Below are 15,474 nucleotides of genomic sequence, written 5' to 3'. Positions count from 1 at the left end.
CACTAAAGTCAGATAAATGTCAGTGGAATGAATGGTATATAAAAAAATATGCATATAAGTTTGGAAGGGCTTCCCTGGTGTCTCAGCTGGCAAAGAATCCCTCTGCGACTCATGATTGAACATGAGTTCAATCTCTTGATTAGGAAGATCCCGTGGAGAAGGAAAAAGCAACCCACTCCAGTATTCTTGCCTGGGAAATCCCATGGACAGAGAAGCCTAGTGGGCTACAAGGCCATGGGGTTGCAAGAGTCAGACACAACTTAGCAACTAAACCACACCACATGAGGTTTGAAACTGATTCCTTGGATGCATTAATTCAGCAGATGTTTACTGAGCTTCTACTCTGTGCTGCCCACTCTTGGGCACACAGAAAATGTAGGGGAGACCAAGGCAAAGGTTCAGCTTCCAGGAACTTCCAGTCTTTTTATAGAGACAGACCATGAACAAATATAAATAAAATAATTGCAGAAAGTGGAGTGCTTTGAAGAAAACAGAACATGGTCATGGGATAAAGTACCTTCTGGGGTGGTTGTAGCGTACTTTAGATGAGGGTCAGAGAGGGCTTCTGAGGAGGTCACATCTGCAATGAAAATCACATGAAAATCTTAGGCAAGAGTGTTCCAGAGAAGAGGGCCCAGCACGTTTAAAGGCCTTGAGTTGGGAAAGAGCTTTGCACATTCAAGAGTAAAAAGCAGGTCCAGGAGGCTGCGGGGTAGAGAGTAAGAGGTCACCTGGAAGAAGATGGAGTTGGAGAACTAGGTATAAGCCAGGTCATCTAGGTCGCTTTAAGGTCATGATACAGAGACTAAGTCCAGAGCGCTGTGAGATTCCATCTGGAGGAGGAAATCAAGGAGTGGTTGGATTGAATGGGAATTATTATCTGCGTTAATGGAGGATGCCTAGGATATTAAGATGTATTTTTTTTCATTTTTGTCGTAATAGTTGCCTGAGACCTAAACATGTACTTAACCTTCTTGGAGTCTTAGCTTATTTTTCTATTAAACAAAAATTACTGCCACTCTTTACTGCTATGCCAGATGCTATGTATGTATTATCTCATTTAACATTCCCAAGCACCTTATAAGGGGAGGAGGAACTATTCCCATTTTACAGAGAAGGAAATCAGGTCTTAAATCGGGTCTCCATCAGTCACCCCTCTTACTGAGTACACGTTGCTAGTGTAAAACGTCATGTTGATGGGCCACGACCCAAAGGCGTGAAAGATCACGAGTGAGGGCCATCCCCTCGGAGCCTGTGGGTCTTGACTCACCCTTACAGCCAAGAGCCAGAGCAGCTGGGATGACTGTGCACCTGCAGGCAGCAGGGCTCACAGGAGAACACCCGTTTCCCAACCAGAGCACAAGTCACCATCGTCAAGTCTCAAAGGGACTTGATATTTGACCTTGAAGGCAAATCGTTTCTAGTTCTGATATTTTTATGTTAGAGACAGATACTGCCAACTTATTCAACATCCCTCTAAGGTGCCCCAGGAATGAATAGGACTGGCTTAATCTCATATTCTCAGTCAGCAGGCCTGAGATGTTTCTTGAGAGCAGGAGTATGATAGGTGCTATAAACTTCTTTTTAAAAAAGAAATGCTGCCTAAGTGCTGTGTGTGTGTGTGTGTATGTCTCTCTCTCTCTAATCTATTTACACACACGCATATATATATGCATGCTCAGTCGCTTCAGTCGTGTCCAACTCTTTGTGACTGCATGGACTATATAACCCGCCAGGCTCCTTTGTCCATGGAATTCTTCAGGCAAGAATACTGGAGTGGGTTGCAATGCCCTGCTTCAGGGAATCTTCCTGACCCAGGGATCAAACCCACGCCACTTATGTCTCCTGCATTCACAGGTAGGTTATTTAATACTAGTGCCACCTGCGAAGTCTGTATATAAATATATATAATACAAGCGTTGAAGAATTGGTACTTTTGAACTGTGGTGTTGGAGAAGACTCTTGAGAGTCCCTTGGACTGCAAGGAGATCCAACCAGTCCATCCTAAAGGAAATCAGTCCCGAATATTCACTGGAAGGACTGATGCTGAAGCTGAAACTCCAATACTTTGGCCCCCTGATGTGAAGAAATGACTCCTTGGAAAAGACCCTGATGCTGGGAAAGATTGAAGGCGGGAGGAGAAGGGGACGACATGAGATGAGATGGTTGGATGGCATCACCAACTCGATGGACATGAGTTTGGGCAAGCTCTGGGAGTTGGTGATGGACAGGGATGCCTGGCATGCTGCAGTCTATGGGGTCGCAAAGAGTCAAACACGACTGAGCGACTGAACAGAACTGAAGAAAACAGACATGATTTAACCAGCAACTGTCCTGTAGTATATATGATGAGATTTAACCAGCAAATATTATTTCCTTACTTATACTTCCCCATCCCCGCCCCACCCCCAAATATACTGTGCTTTTATAACTAAGGGGAGTGGAAAGGAGGGAGTCAGAGGCAGCAACAGCAAGACCCTGGAGTCCAGGAGGCTGTCGGGTTTCTGTATCACGCTCAACAGCGTAGTGAGAAGTTGGGGGGTGAGGGGTGGGATGGAGGCTGCCTCGTCCAGAATATCACCGTTTGCTGGCCGAGCTCTGGTCGGCTTCCTCCTGGAGTAACAGATGGCCACTGCGGGCGCGCCAAGCTTCTTCCTGCCTCTCCGCCCTCCCCTGCAGGTTCAGCCTGGATGTTAAAAGCCGCACTCTCTTTCGTGCCCAGAGTCCTGGAGGCCGGAGGCTCTACCATCCGGGGGCAGCGCGCCTCTAAGGCCAGCGCAGGCCAGACCAGCCACTCTTTCTCCAGCCGACTCAGCCCTCACCTCTTCTGAAGTTCTTGGACCAAACAACCCCTGGGTCCTGAATTCCCAGAACATCCTGCCCACCAGAGGTGGACGCTACCTTCTCCAAGCCCACCCCCCGCCCGGGGCGGGGGGCATCAAACCTCTCACCCTCCGGGAGGGGGGGTCCTGGGGTCCACCTCGCCGCCTTCACCTTCGAGAACCAGGACTCGCTGCCGCCAGTCGCCCCTCGGTTGGGCTCGTATCCCCTTCGCCCCCAGAGAGGCACACCCCCGGAGAGTGGCCGCGCGGTGCTGACCACCAGGCCAGGGGGGACGCGCGAGCTCGGGCACTACCGCGTGCAAGCCGCTCCAGCGCTCCTGCTGACTCAAGCGGTTGATTTTTATTTCTATCTGGGGCGACTTCAGCCTTCACGGCCGCCTGCAGTTTTTCTTTTTTTTTTTTCTTTCCAATTGCCGGAGTTTGGCTTAATATGCCTGGGAGAGGAGCAGGGATCTGGCGATCAAAAGGCGCAGCGCGCGCGCACACACACACACACACACACACACACGCTTGTGCTCACCCCTCCGGTAGAGAGCCGAGCGTGAGCAGGCAGGCTGTTGGTGCGCGCGCGTGGCTCGCGCGGGGGTAGACCAGCGTGCACTTGAATGGGGAGGGCCGGGATTCCGGGCCGCTCTTGCCCCTCCTCCCTCGGAGCCAGCCAGTCCCTCGGCCGAGCGCTCGGGCTGCCCTGATTTGCTCTCGGGAGTGCGCTATTTGCATACGACTTGCCCATTCGTGAATCTGGCGCCCCAACTCCTCGCTTCGCTTCACCTGTGCCTCCCGGATCCGCGCGCTTTCCAGGCGCCCGCCCGCCTCCCGGCCGCCCGCCGGGCACCTCCTCGCGCGCCTTCGCGGCTTCCCCGCCCCGCCTCTCCGCGCCGGGCCCCGGCGGTCTGGGTGGCCGCTCCGCGCCGGGTCCCTCCTCCTGCTCTTCTCTCTCTCCGGTCCTTCTTGTCCCTCTCTTCCTCCGGCGGCTGCTGCCTTTTCATCCCGGTGAGAAACCCGGCCCGCAGGCGGCTGCTCCGTGGCGCTCTTCCAGAACGCGCCGGGTTTACAGCCTCCGCCCCCCGGAGCCCTTCCACCGAGACTCCGAGGACCCCGCGAAGAACTCTCAGCATCTGCAGCCCCCCTTTTCCTGGGAGTTCTGCATTGCATCGCTCGCCAAGTTGGGGAAAAAAATGTTCAAACTGCTCGGATGTTGGGATAAACTAAGCTGAACCTACTTGGGTCTCCTGCCGTCTCCTCTTCTTCCTTCATTTCCACCTTCCCTCCGTGTGGCTTCCCGGAGTGTGCAGTTAAGTCATCCGGCCCGAGGTGCCCCGCGGAGACCCGGAGGAGCTGCAAAGGGCCTCCCCTGACATGTGTGGCATTCCGGGGCTCCCTAGGAGGGTTGCTATCCCTGGGTGTACTTTGGCATCGTAAATTTCAGCTCCAAGAAAGGGGAGCTTTTGCCTTATATATATATATATATATTTTTTTTTTTAAGTAGTTTTTTTTTTTTTTTTTTCCCCATCGTCTGTCTTGAAAACGCTTATTCCCTCCCTGTTTTCCAAAATCCGGGCAAGTATTCCTCCTGCTATGATGGGCCCCTGGGCATCATGAACTCAATTATTCCTCACTGGCTGGAATTCAAACTGCCCATCTGTGGTGGTCCTGTGCGTTGACCATGCACCTGAGAATCCACGCGAGACGGAGCCCTCCTCGCCGGCCGGCCTGGACGCTTGGGATCTGGTCCCTTTTCTGGGGGTGTATCGTCAGCTCTGCGTGGAGTTCCTCTAATGTAGCCTCCTCCTCCTCCTCGCCGGGGTCTCACTCTCAGCGCGAGCACCATTTCCATGGCAGCAAGCATCACTCAGTGCCTATTTCTATCTATCGCTCCCCTGTTTCCCTTCGAGGAGGGCACGGTGGGTCTCTCTGCTCTTTATCCTTTTAATGGGGCATAGCAATTCCGTAACCCACTCGCCTTTCAGGTAATGTTAAGGGTGGGAAAAGAATTTGAAAAAAATTGGATTGAAAATCAGGAAAAGCATCGCATGTGCATGAGAGAAGAAAATGCCCAATTTCCCCTATAAGCTGGTGTTTTCTGCCCCGTTCCCATTTCTCTAATGGGTCTGCCCCACCTCGGCTAGCTTGCTTATTCAGGGCTGCACAAGCACTGGTATTCTCCTTTGGAACCCTCTGCTTCCTTCACCCAACAGATGGCAGGCAACTTATCAGATAAGTCCCCAGTGCTGCACTTTTGAGAATCCATTCATTCACCTTGCTTTTACCCTTCTTCTCTCTGATCTTGTTGGAGAGCTAGTCCTGGGAAAATAGCAGGCAGCAGGAATCCTTATGTCTTCAGCCTGAAGTTGATTGAACTGCTATAAAGTGGTTAAGGTTGGGGAGTGGGGGAAAGTAGCTGAGTGTAGAGAGGCAGAAAGTATTTTTTTAATAGCCAGTGGTCATTACTGTTCATGTGCACAGCTTTAAGTTTGTCCACATGTCAGATGCAGAGAGCAGCTATGATGAAAACTGTACCCCTAATATTGCTAACTACCTGGGAGGAGGCAATACATAAGATAAGGCAAAGTCCGTTTATAATTTACCCAAGTGTAAATTGTTGCCACTTCAATCCCCCCACCGATGGGAATTTGTTTCCACTAAGGGTAGCATGGGTGGGCTTGTTCATGATGTGTTTTGCTCTAAACGACCCTCCTTGCATATTGAGTAAAAGAAGAGATCTCTGGCTCTTAAAAATGATAACTCAGCTTTGAGCAGGCTACCTCTGAAAAGGGTGATGGCTGCTGCGGAGGTTGGCGCTTGCTGTAGTAAACTGTTCTGAAGACGGGAGCTTCGTTATTTGTTTAGTATGCACTCCACTCTGCCAGCGAGGAGACCGGGGATCACAGAGCCCACCAGCAGGAGCAGCCCTGTGGGGAGCAGCGACAGTGAACCGCCCTGGAGGTCCCCTGCCCTAGCGTATATTTTGAAGACCTGTCACATCCAGACCCCACTGGGAACGTCCGTTCTTCCCACCGCCTCCTGCCCTGGGTTCCTGCTCTGTGCTGTGCTGTCTGTAGTGTTAAGTGGAAGCACATGGAGAAAATGCCAGCACGTCCTCTGGCTCTGATTCTTTCTTTACATTTTATTTGATGGAGTCGTCAAGCGGCTCAGAGCTTGTACTGGTTGGTGGAGAGGAGGTGGTGGGGAGGAGGGAATGCTTGATCTTGATCTGGTTGCTGTTTTCTCTGATTCCTGCTAGGTTTTGGTGTAGGCTTTCAGGAAAAAAAAAAAAAAACACACCCTAGGAGAGAAAAGAGCCATAACCACCAAAGAGGCAAAAGCAATTTCATGGAAATAGAAACTGTTACTTTCTAAGGAGGAGAGGGACTGGCAGTGGGGGCTGGGATTGTAAAGGGTGAGAAAGGAAAAGAGGCGGGTGGAGGTGGAGGAAGCTAGACAGACTATTACTAATAACCATAATTAAACGCGGAAACGCTCAGCGATAATTAGTTAAATTTTGCTAATTAGTGTAAATGATCAGCAGGGAGATGAAGATATGCATTTGTTAGAGGTTATATAGGCTGGCAGGGTCTCTATGCTTTCTGTTCGGGATATAAACAGTTAAAAGCAGCAAGTAGCTAAGTGAGGGAACGTGCAGTACTTCCCTGGGATTCTTAAATCTGTCAATCTCTTCCTCTCCCTTTGACTCCGTCCCCATCCCTCTCTCAGCTGAGGGGCCTAGGGGGGTTGAGCCCAGTACAGGTTAAACACAACTCTTCTCTATTTATTTCTTCCCTGATTGGTTGCTCAGGACCCTCTAAATCTTCTTAACTGGTTCCCAGTCTACTTTCTCATTGACCTACCTCTGATAAGATTCGGCACCACAGAAAAAGGAGAACCAAGTAAGTAAATGATTGGAGACCCCAGAAAAGGTCCTCAGTTCCCATCAGAGCTGTAGAATGCAGTGAACTTAAGAATCTAATCTTAAGAATCAGTCATGAAGACAAGAAAGCTCACAAAATCAACTCTTGAGTGTCTTCTTTCAGTCCTGAAGTCCCATCCCATTGATCTGGGCTTGGAGACGGATGCATCTATATTAGGCAGGCTCCTTGCATGTTTAATTTATATTTTGGGGCTTGAAATCAAGAGAAGCAGCAAGCAACAAGACACCCCAAACTCTGGCTTCAATCCCATGTCTAAGCTGTGCTCTTTTCTGCCTGAAAGGACCAGAAGACCTCTCAGTGCTTCCTTAATGTCCCTCATTCTTACTTGGAGTACCCTTGCTTTCCCCTCATCCAAGACAAAGCCTTAGCTATCAGTCATTGTTTTCAAAAATGTTTTGGATGGAGGTGGTAGGAGGCTAATGGTTGTTACAGTTTCCTCCAACCTGATTCCAGAGTTAAAAGCAGCCGTTTCTACTGTCTGTGAGGAAGTAAATGTCCTTCATTCTGGTATAAATGAACATTGGGACCGTGAGTCCAATAATGGTCCCTGGACTCAAGGAGATGTTTTGTTGTTTGTTTGTTTTTTCTACGCTTATTCCCTTTGTCCCTTTCCTGAGAAGTTGGAGGTCCTCAGATCTGCCCTGTTAATGAGCACCCCCTTTGTCTAAAGCCTCCTGTCGTGTGGTGAAATTCAGACAAAAACAGATGGAAGAAAGAGAAAGCCTCCAAACAGCTGATCTTTTACCCAGGCTTAATTCTGTTCTGTAAAAAGTGTACTACGTACAGATTTTGCCTAAAATCTTGATCCCGGGGCAGCCTAGAGCGGGTTGAGCTCCTTTATAAGCTGGGGAAACTAAGAGTACCCCTGCTGGAATATGCAAAATAATCTGAGGTGAAAATTGTGCCTCTGAATAGCATGAGCTCGCTTCTCACTTGGAGTCTGGTGAGCGTTCACCCATTCCTCAGTCCCTTCTCTGAGGCTTGCTGCTTCCTTGCGTGCTCTCTTCTACTGAACTACATTTATTGGGTATTTACTATGTGCTAGGCTGTGTGTAACCTGCTAAGGATAGAAAACAAAATAGGACATTGTATTGGTCAGCATGGAATAATTTCAGAAGTATTTGGATCATCTGCGAAAGATAAATGCTTGTATAAAATTTAAAAATAGGAGGGATGGGACAAGGATCCAGATACCCAACCAAATTAACTATTATGAAATCTAAACATCCCTTGTGAAATGCAGATTTACAGTATTCTGTTACTCAGCATATCCCTTCAGGTATTTTTCTTTCTCATCTTTATTTTCACACTTCTGTGTCATGCTTGTTGAAGCTCCTAGGTAATTTAGTGCTATGGGACATATAACTGGAGAAGGAAATGGCAGCTCACTTCAGTATCTTGCCTGGAAAAATCCCATGGACAGAGGACCCAGGCGGGCTGGATTCCATGAGGTTGCAAAGAGTCGGATACGACTTAGCAACTGAGCATGCATGGGACGTATAAATATTAAAATACACTTGTTTCCAACCTTAAGTTTCATAGGTGAGTTTCCTGTATCTTTTCCCTCTCTCCCCCACCTTTAAGAAGTCCAATGCACATCCACTTAAAAGTGTTTCAATACTTACAGTTTAAAAAAACTTTGCTCTCAGGAGCCTCAGTTGTATTTAATATGTAACTTCTACTTTTGTTTTCCACAAAATAGCAGAGCTTGCTGGCTCTTTAGGCATTTGGGGACATAAAACTGAGTATTTTTGTAAAAGAAAAAAATATACCACAATGTATTAGAAGAAAGTCTCTTGACCAGAAACCTCTGTGTGTGTGTGTGTGTGTCTGTGTGTGTGTGTCTCTGTGTGTGTGTCTGTGTGTATGTGTGTGTGTGTCTGTGTGTGTGTGTCTCTGTGTGTGTGTCTGTGTGTATGTGTGTGTGTCTGTATGTGTGTCTCTGTGTGTGTGTGTGTCTCTGTGTGTGTGTGTGTGTATGTGTGTGTGTCTGTATGTGTGTCTCTGTGTGTGTGTGTGTATCTGTGTGTGTCTCTGTGTGTGTGTCTGTGTGTATGTGTGTGTGTCTGTATGTGTGTCTCTGTGTGTGTGTCTCTGTGTGTGTATGTGTGTGTGTCTGTGTGTATGTGTGTGTGTCTGTATGTGTGTCTCTCTGTGTGTGTGTGTGTGTATAGATAAGTCCTCTTTGAAGCATCTTAGCAAAGGTGGTGGTAGTCGTCTCCCTAGTGATCCATTAGCCAGGAGTCTTTCTTGTAGGAAACGATGCTTCTCATTCATTGTCACAGAGTTCCATCTCTGAAGTTTTTCCAGACTTGGGGCTTGTTTTGCTCTGGTCTGTTTAGCACTTTCTGTTGCTCAGCCATCTGCTTTCTAACCATTTTCTTTTTCCCTCCCTTCTTGGGATTCAGATTGCTGAATAATTCAGAGTGTTGGTTGACAGATAAAATGGTAAGATTTATATGTCTTTGGCCTTGGTGATGAATTAATTAAATTGGCTTCTCTTTCTCTCTCTTCTCTAGATGCTTTGTTTGGTGTCTCTAAAGTTTGCTGGCAAGTGGTTGCTCTGGAGATTAAATTGTTCTTGAAAGGCCAGTGTAGGAGGATTACACTATCCTAGTGTATATATCTTTAGGACTTTTAACATAAATCTTTGTCGGAGTGGGCGGTGGAGGTGAGGGCTGCCATATCCTAAGGAAAAGAGAAGAGGAAATTAGAACAGTTCCTTTTCAGGAAAAGTAAACCCTTTACCTAACTGGCTGATGACTGAAATTCAGTAGTAAGATCTTTATTGTTTTATTGTCTGGAAGACATAAGATATTCTGTTTTACATTTTCATGAGTGAATTGATCAGACCTCAGAAAGCTTGTTTCACTAGAACTCTGTGTAATCAGGGAGAGAGGCAAATTTCTTAAGATAAAATTTGAACTTAATCATACCTCCTTTCTTATATTATTTTGTTAGGGCTGCTATAAAAAAAAATCATAGACTGGGTAGCTTAAGCAACAGAAATTTATTCTCTCACAGATCTGGAGGCTGGAAGTCCAGCCTTTTGGACAGCCTTTTGGAAGTCCAACCTTTTGGTTTTGGCAGATGTGATTTCTGCGGCCTCACTCCTTGGCTTGCGGACAGCTGCCTTCTTGCTGTTTCCCCCCGGAGTCTGTCCTCCGTGTTCGCGCATCTCTGATATTTCCTTGTGTGTCCGAATTTCCTCTTCTGATAAGGATACTGGTCAGAGTGGATTAAGTTTCACTCAGAGCCCCATTTTAAGTTAGTCACCCCTTTAAATGAGCTTCCCAGGTCATTCAGCAGTAAAGAATTCTCCTGCCATTGCAGGAGACTCAAGACAAAGGTTCAATCCCTGGGTGGGAAAGATCCCCTGGAAAAGAAAGTGGAAACCCACTCCAGTATCCTTGCCTGCAGAATCCCATGGACAGAGGATCCTGGGGGGCTACAGTCCATGCGGTCGTGAAGAGTCGGACATGACTGAGCATGCATGCATGTATGCATGTACCCCTTTAAAGGCCCTTACTCCAAATATAGTCATGGTCTGAAGTCCTGGAGGTCTAGGCTTCAACATGTGAATGTTGTGGGGGATACAGGTCAGCTCATAGTACTCCTCCTCCCCCACCTCCAGGACCCAGTCATTATAAAGTAAGCATGCACTGTGCAGAGCGTCTCCGGGGACCTCAGACTTTTACAATGGGAAAATAAAACCTTCGGTGACAACGGTAGCAATTTACAAAATATCAAGATAGGTCTTCCTCGGGAAGAATCCTACTTACATATATGGAGAATATGGAGACAGCAGCGCCAGTGACTTTAGTGAACCTGGTGTTTGCTTTTCTCTTTATCTCGTGTGACCGAGCCTCTACCTTGATGTGCACACTGGCCAATCCTGTCTGACTCCAGCCACATGCTCTGTAGACAGACTCCAGTGCCCACCCTCTACGGCTCTCTGTTGAGACCGGCTGCCATCCAGGCCTGACGCCCCTTCTCTTCCAGGGGCTCCCTTTAATCAACTATGGTGACTCACTATTTCCTTTCTCAAGACACATATTGCCAACTGTTGGCACATCTCACCCTTCAGTGAAGAAGAAACAAATGTAATAAGTATGAATACTTTTATGAATATTTGGAAAAAAGTATGGCCTTTTAAAGATATGTCAGGTTCAGTATTTTTCCATTGAATTTCTTTGATGAAACTGTATTTTAAACTCACATGAAGGGAACTGTGTACTTCATGGGAGACAACTGAGAAAATATGTTGCAATTATTACGCCTTTCTGATATAAATCCCAAGCAAGGTATTCACCTCTTTGGGGGAAGGGAATGAATTTTCTTTTTGTATTCATGTGTTTCTGAAAAATGATTTTGAGAACGTGTGCTATAAGGATGACAGGTAGATGATGATGCACTTCTGAGGTGCAGGGTACTGTTAGGTGGGTTTGAGAACAGTCACTACAAGCTTTAGAGTTGGAGGAAATAGGCCTCAGTCTTTGCCTGTCACTTAACAGTCTTGTGAACCTGGATAAGTCTGTTAACTTGACTAAGACTCAGTGTTTTCATCTTTAACTGGGAATAGCATTAATAATACTTACCATACACGTATCACAAATCGTATGAAAAATTAAGCACGTTGTGCTTTGCTTAATTTCTGTGTACAGATGAAACGTTATGAGAATATATTCATGATAATGCTCTTTCAATTCTTTGCATAAAATCCAGCTTCAGTGTTGACTATTTGCAGGTTGGTAGATTGGAGTTAAAAACATATAAGTACTGACTTTCTTCATTTCTTATCTGTAGCAACACTTTTTGCCTCCAAGGCAAGGAAAGGGAAATAGGAGAAAAATCTTACCGTGTACTTCCTTGTTTATAGCACTAAAAGAAGATAGCACATGTGGTCATCTTGCTTCTCTTGTTAACTGTCTTCTTAGATAGAAATCTATGCTGGCAGAATTTTAGCCCAGAATAACAAATTATAGCAAATAGTTTAGAAGCTCAGTGAAGCAAAAGGGGAGAGGCCTCTGGGAAATATTCTGAGACTGTTTTGGAAATTTAGAACTGGACCTCTTCTCTAGCAAACTTGTGCAGAATTTAAATACCACTGTATACTGCTCCATATCCATCAAAAACTAGAATGTTTAATCTAGCTTATATGAGGGGAAAAAAAAAAAAACAGGTCTTTTTAAACAACTATTTTCAGATCTGGAAGTGGAAAACTTCTTCTAATGTCATTTCTGATACATTTCCTTATCAGGACTCAAAGATCATAGAGAAATTGAGAGTGTATTTTTATGGTGGAGTCCTTAGAGTGGACTGTAGATCCCAAATTTGGAACCAGAATTCTTATGGAAGGGATATTGTGCTGATCATAGATTTAACTCCTTGCTTTCTCCCTGACTCTGTGACTCTGGATATGGCATTTTTTTAATGTGTTAATCTGTTATCACCTAGACATTTAGATATGTTGATTTTCTAATCTGTATTTTACTTTCTTTTACCTTTAGTTTTCTGTGTTGCATGTAGTGTGTTTGCGTGTTAATACTGTAGCTGAGGAAAATTGTCCTTTTGATTTTTTCCTCATTTGTGTGATACTAGGGTTGAGTGAGGCAATGGCACCCCACTCCAGTACTCTTGCCTGGAAAATCCCATGGATGGAGGAGCCTGGTAGGCTGCAGTCCATGGGGTCACTCAGTCGTACACGACTGAGCGACCTCACTTTCACTTTTCACTTTCATGCATTGGAGAAGGAAATGGCAACCCACTCCAGTGTTCTTGCCTAGAGAATCCCAGGGACGGGGGAGCCTGGTGGGCTGCCGTCTATGGGGTCGCACAGAGTCGGACACGACTGAAGCGATTTAGCAGCAGCAGCAGCAGGGTTGAGTGAAATGATCTCCGCAAATGGCTCTCAGCACTAGGATAGCAGTGATTCTCCAATTTGTACATCTTTAAAGACTCCACTGTGTATCTTCAACATGTCTAAGTTCCTTAGGTCTGCCAGTATTTTATGGCTCTGTTTTCTTGACTCTGATAATATCTTATGCCAAAGCTGCAGCCAGGTTTTCTCTTTTCACCTCTGATAGAAGCAGCATAATGTACAAGATGGGGGGCTCACTGTGATGTTATAAAGCCTGTGATCCAACTTCAGTAAAGAGTCACGCTGAGACAGAAAGAATGCCACTTTCATTTAAACATACCTTTTCAGTACTAGAAAGGAGCTCTGTGTTGTGTTTAAAATGCTCTGCTGTGTTTAACCGTTATCAGGGCAGGGGGCAGAATGACAACTGAGTTTCTAAAGAACAGGTGGTTTATTTCTACTTAGAGTTTTGAGAAAGAGTTGCTCGGATCAGATGCCAACGTCTAATGCACACCTCTTGTGTGCCAGTCTCTCTTCCAGTGCTTTATACATATGGTTTCATTTAATCCTCACAATCCTTGACTCTAATAAGGTTACTCCCATTTCATAAATAAAAACGGTGAGACTCAGAGAGCTTAAGTAGGACCAAAGTAGGCTGGGGATAGATCCAGGTTTCAGAGCTGATTCTGACCAGAGAGCTCTTGACCTTTTTGCTCTCCCAGGAAGCCCATCATCTCAAGAAGAAGACAACAAACATAGCGAGTTTAGGGATTATCTGATTGCCTGATGTTCCGAATGGTCCAAGTGGGGCCTTAGCCAAAGGCATCAGTCAGTATCAGAATCATGTGGGAACCTGGGCAATATGATGTGACATCCATCACCCATCTTTTACTATACAATAAAGAGGCTGATTTCTCATCTCCCAAAGATGGTTTGCTTCAGATTGATCTTCCCTTGTTCAGTTGCTAAGTCCTGTCCAACTCTCTGTGACCCCGTGGGCTGCAGCACGCCAGGCTTCCCTCTCCTCCACTATCTTCCGGAATTTGCTCAAATTTGTGTTCACTGAGTCAGTGATGCCATCCAACCATCTCATCCTCTGGTGCCATCTTCTCCTTAACCAGATGAAGTCCTGTAGGAATGGATTCTGACAGCATTGGATTTTTCTGGCCTTTTTTAAAAATTAATGTTTCCTATGTATTCTGAAGAGTATCTGGCTTAGTGCTAAGTGCTGTGATTCTTGGGTATGTTGACTTAAAAAATATGTACAAAAATATGTGAGAGTTGTGAGTTGTTTTTATTTGGGGTCAAAATGAGGAGTATGTGGGCTGTCACTTTAGTCGTGTCTGACTCTTTGTGATCGCATGGACCATAGCCTGCCAGGCTTCTCTCTCCTTGGGATTATCCAAGCAAGAATACTGGAGTGGGTTGCCATGCCCCTCTCTAGGGTATCTTTCCATCCCAGGGATCAAACCCAAGTCTCTGACATCTCCTGCATTGGCAGGCAGGAGCCCTGGGTCGGGAGGATCACCTGGAGGAGGGCACAGCAACTCACCTCAGTATCCTTGCCTGGAGAATCCCATGGACAGAGGAATCTGGTGGGCTACAGTCATAGGGTTGCAGAGAGTCAGACATGACTGAAGCGACTTAGCATAGCATGCAAAATCAGGAGTATAGCCCTGGAATCAGCATCTCAGGTATTTCTGAGAAACTCTGGGGGAACGGTCAGAATGTATCTGATTTTGGTAAAGGGAGAATACAGGCAATCAAGCACATATTTTTCCAGAAAGTTTCTGCCAGTCTCGTGAAGATTACTGCTAGTCACGAGGAGCACATGTCACAGTGCTTTTCTAGATAGGAGGAGATACAAGAATTGGACTCATAACATCGGCTCCTGAGAATATCGAACAATCTGAAGACATGTTCTGCCAGGTTTTTGTCTGAGCACAGAGTGCCTCGTTTCTGCTCCCCACCCTGAAATCCTTTCAGGGAGTGTTGAAAATCAGCAGCTGTAGCAGCACATGATTTAATCTTTGTGGAGGTAGATGGCAAGCAAGTCTCAATGGCAAGTGTCAATTTGTAGCTGACAGGTATTCTGAAGGTCTCCTTTGTATGGGAGACCTTGGTGTGCAAAAGGGCTCAGATTCAGGCTGGTTCCCATGCCAGGAGACGTTTCCTCTGCTGGTTGGGTCTCATGGCCTGAAAGCAGATGGGAAATGGCCTGTGTACTCACCTGTCCCTGTTTCCCATCTGAAGCCACAACTCAGTTATTGCTCAGGGACACCGTCTTTGTCCGAGTCCCCTCCCCTTGGTCACTCACTGTTGCGTAGCTCTGAAATAAAACCTCCAGAATCCTGAAAGCCACCTTTTCTGAGATACTGTCCTCACCCTATTTTTTTTTTAATTCTTTTTACTGTTTTGAAATATTCCTGTCACTCCCCCTTCCCACGTTAAACCATAATGGTATCTACTCCTGAGTGTCTTTCCCCCAAACTATGAATTTCAACTGTTTCCGAGGCAGTCTTTCAGAATTTGAATATAATTACACGCTTTGGGTGCAAATTGTGGTTTTCGCTACATAAGAAACTAATGGAAATGATCCGCCCGTTCCTGTAGTTTACAGATTATATGCTTCAGAACCGGGGGTATCTATTTAGGTGGCTTTTCTGTGTGGAGCACATTAAAATGAAAATGAACTTGGGGTGAGCCACCACGGTTGCTAGGCAGTGGAGTGGGTTGACAGAGCACAGCATTAAACTGAACCAGTGTCGGTGTTTTACTTAACATTTATTTGCTTTGCACCTTTGGCATTTGATGTTGTCAGAGAAGGGAAGGAGGAGGAGCT

The 15,474-nt window shown here is 46.2% G+C and overlaps 1 protein-coding gene across 13 annotated transcripts in view; it reads left to right on the top strand.

Moving 5' to 3' along the window:
* NRXN3 (neurexin 3) overlaps window positions 1-15,474 on the top strand; it is a 1,766,916-nt gene that overhangs the window by 1,149,318 nt on the left and 602,124 nt on the right. For 4 of the 13 annotated variants that reach the window (XM_088840271.1, XM_088840274.1, XM_088840273.1 and 1 more), the window contains exon 1: window positions 4,510-4,747. The exons of the other annotated variants lie outside the window; for them this stretch is intronic. In XM_088840271.1, the coding sequence (XP_088696397.1) occupies window positions 4,510-4,747 (238 nt within the window). Of the gene's footprint in view, window positions 1-4,509; window positions 4,748-15,474 lie in introns of those variants that run through there. 13 annotated transcript variants of the gene reach the window in all.

This window comes from Moschus berezovskii, chromosome 9, assembly GCF_049115385.1.
Source record: "Moschus berezovskii isolate FMDL1 chromosome 9, NW_MosBer_1.0, whole genome shotgun sequence".
In the NCBI taxonomy this organism is placed as follows: domain Eukaryota; kingdom Metazoa; phylum Chordata; class Mammalia; order Artiodactyla; family Moschidae; genus Moschus; species Moschus berezovskii.
This window is presented reverse-complemented; position numbering and strand designations above follow the sequence as displayed.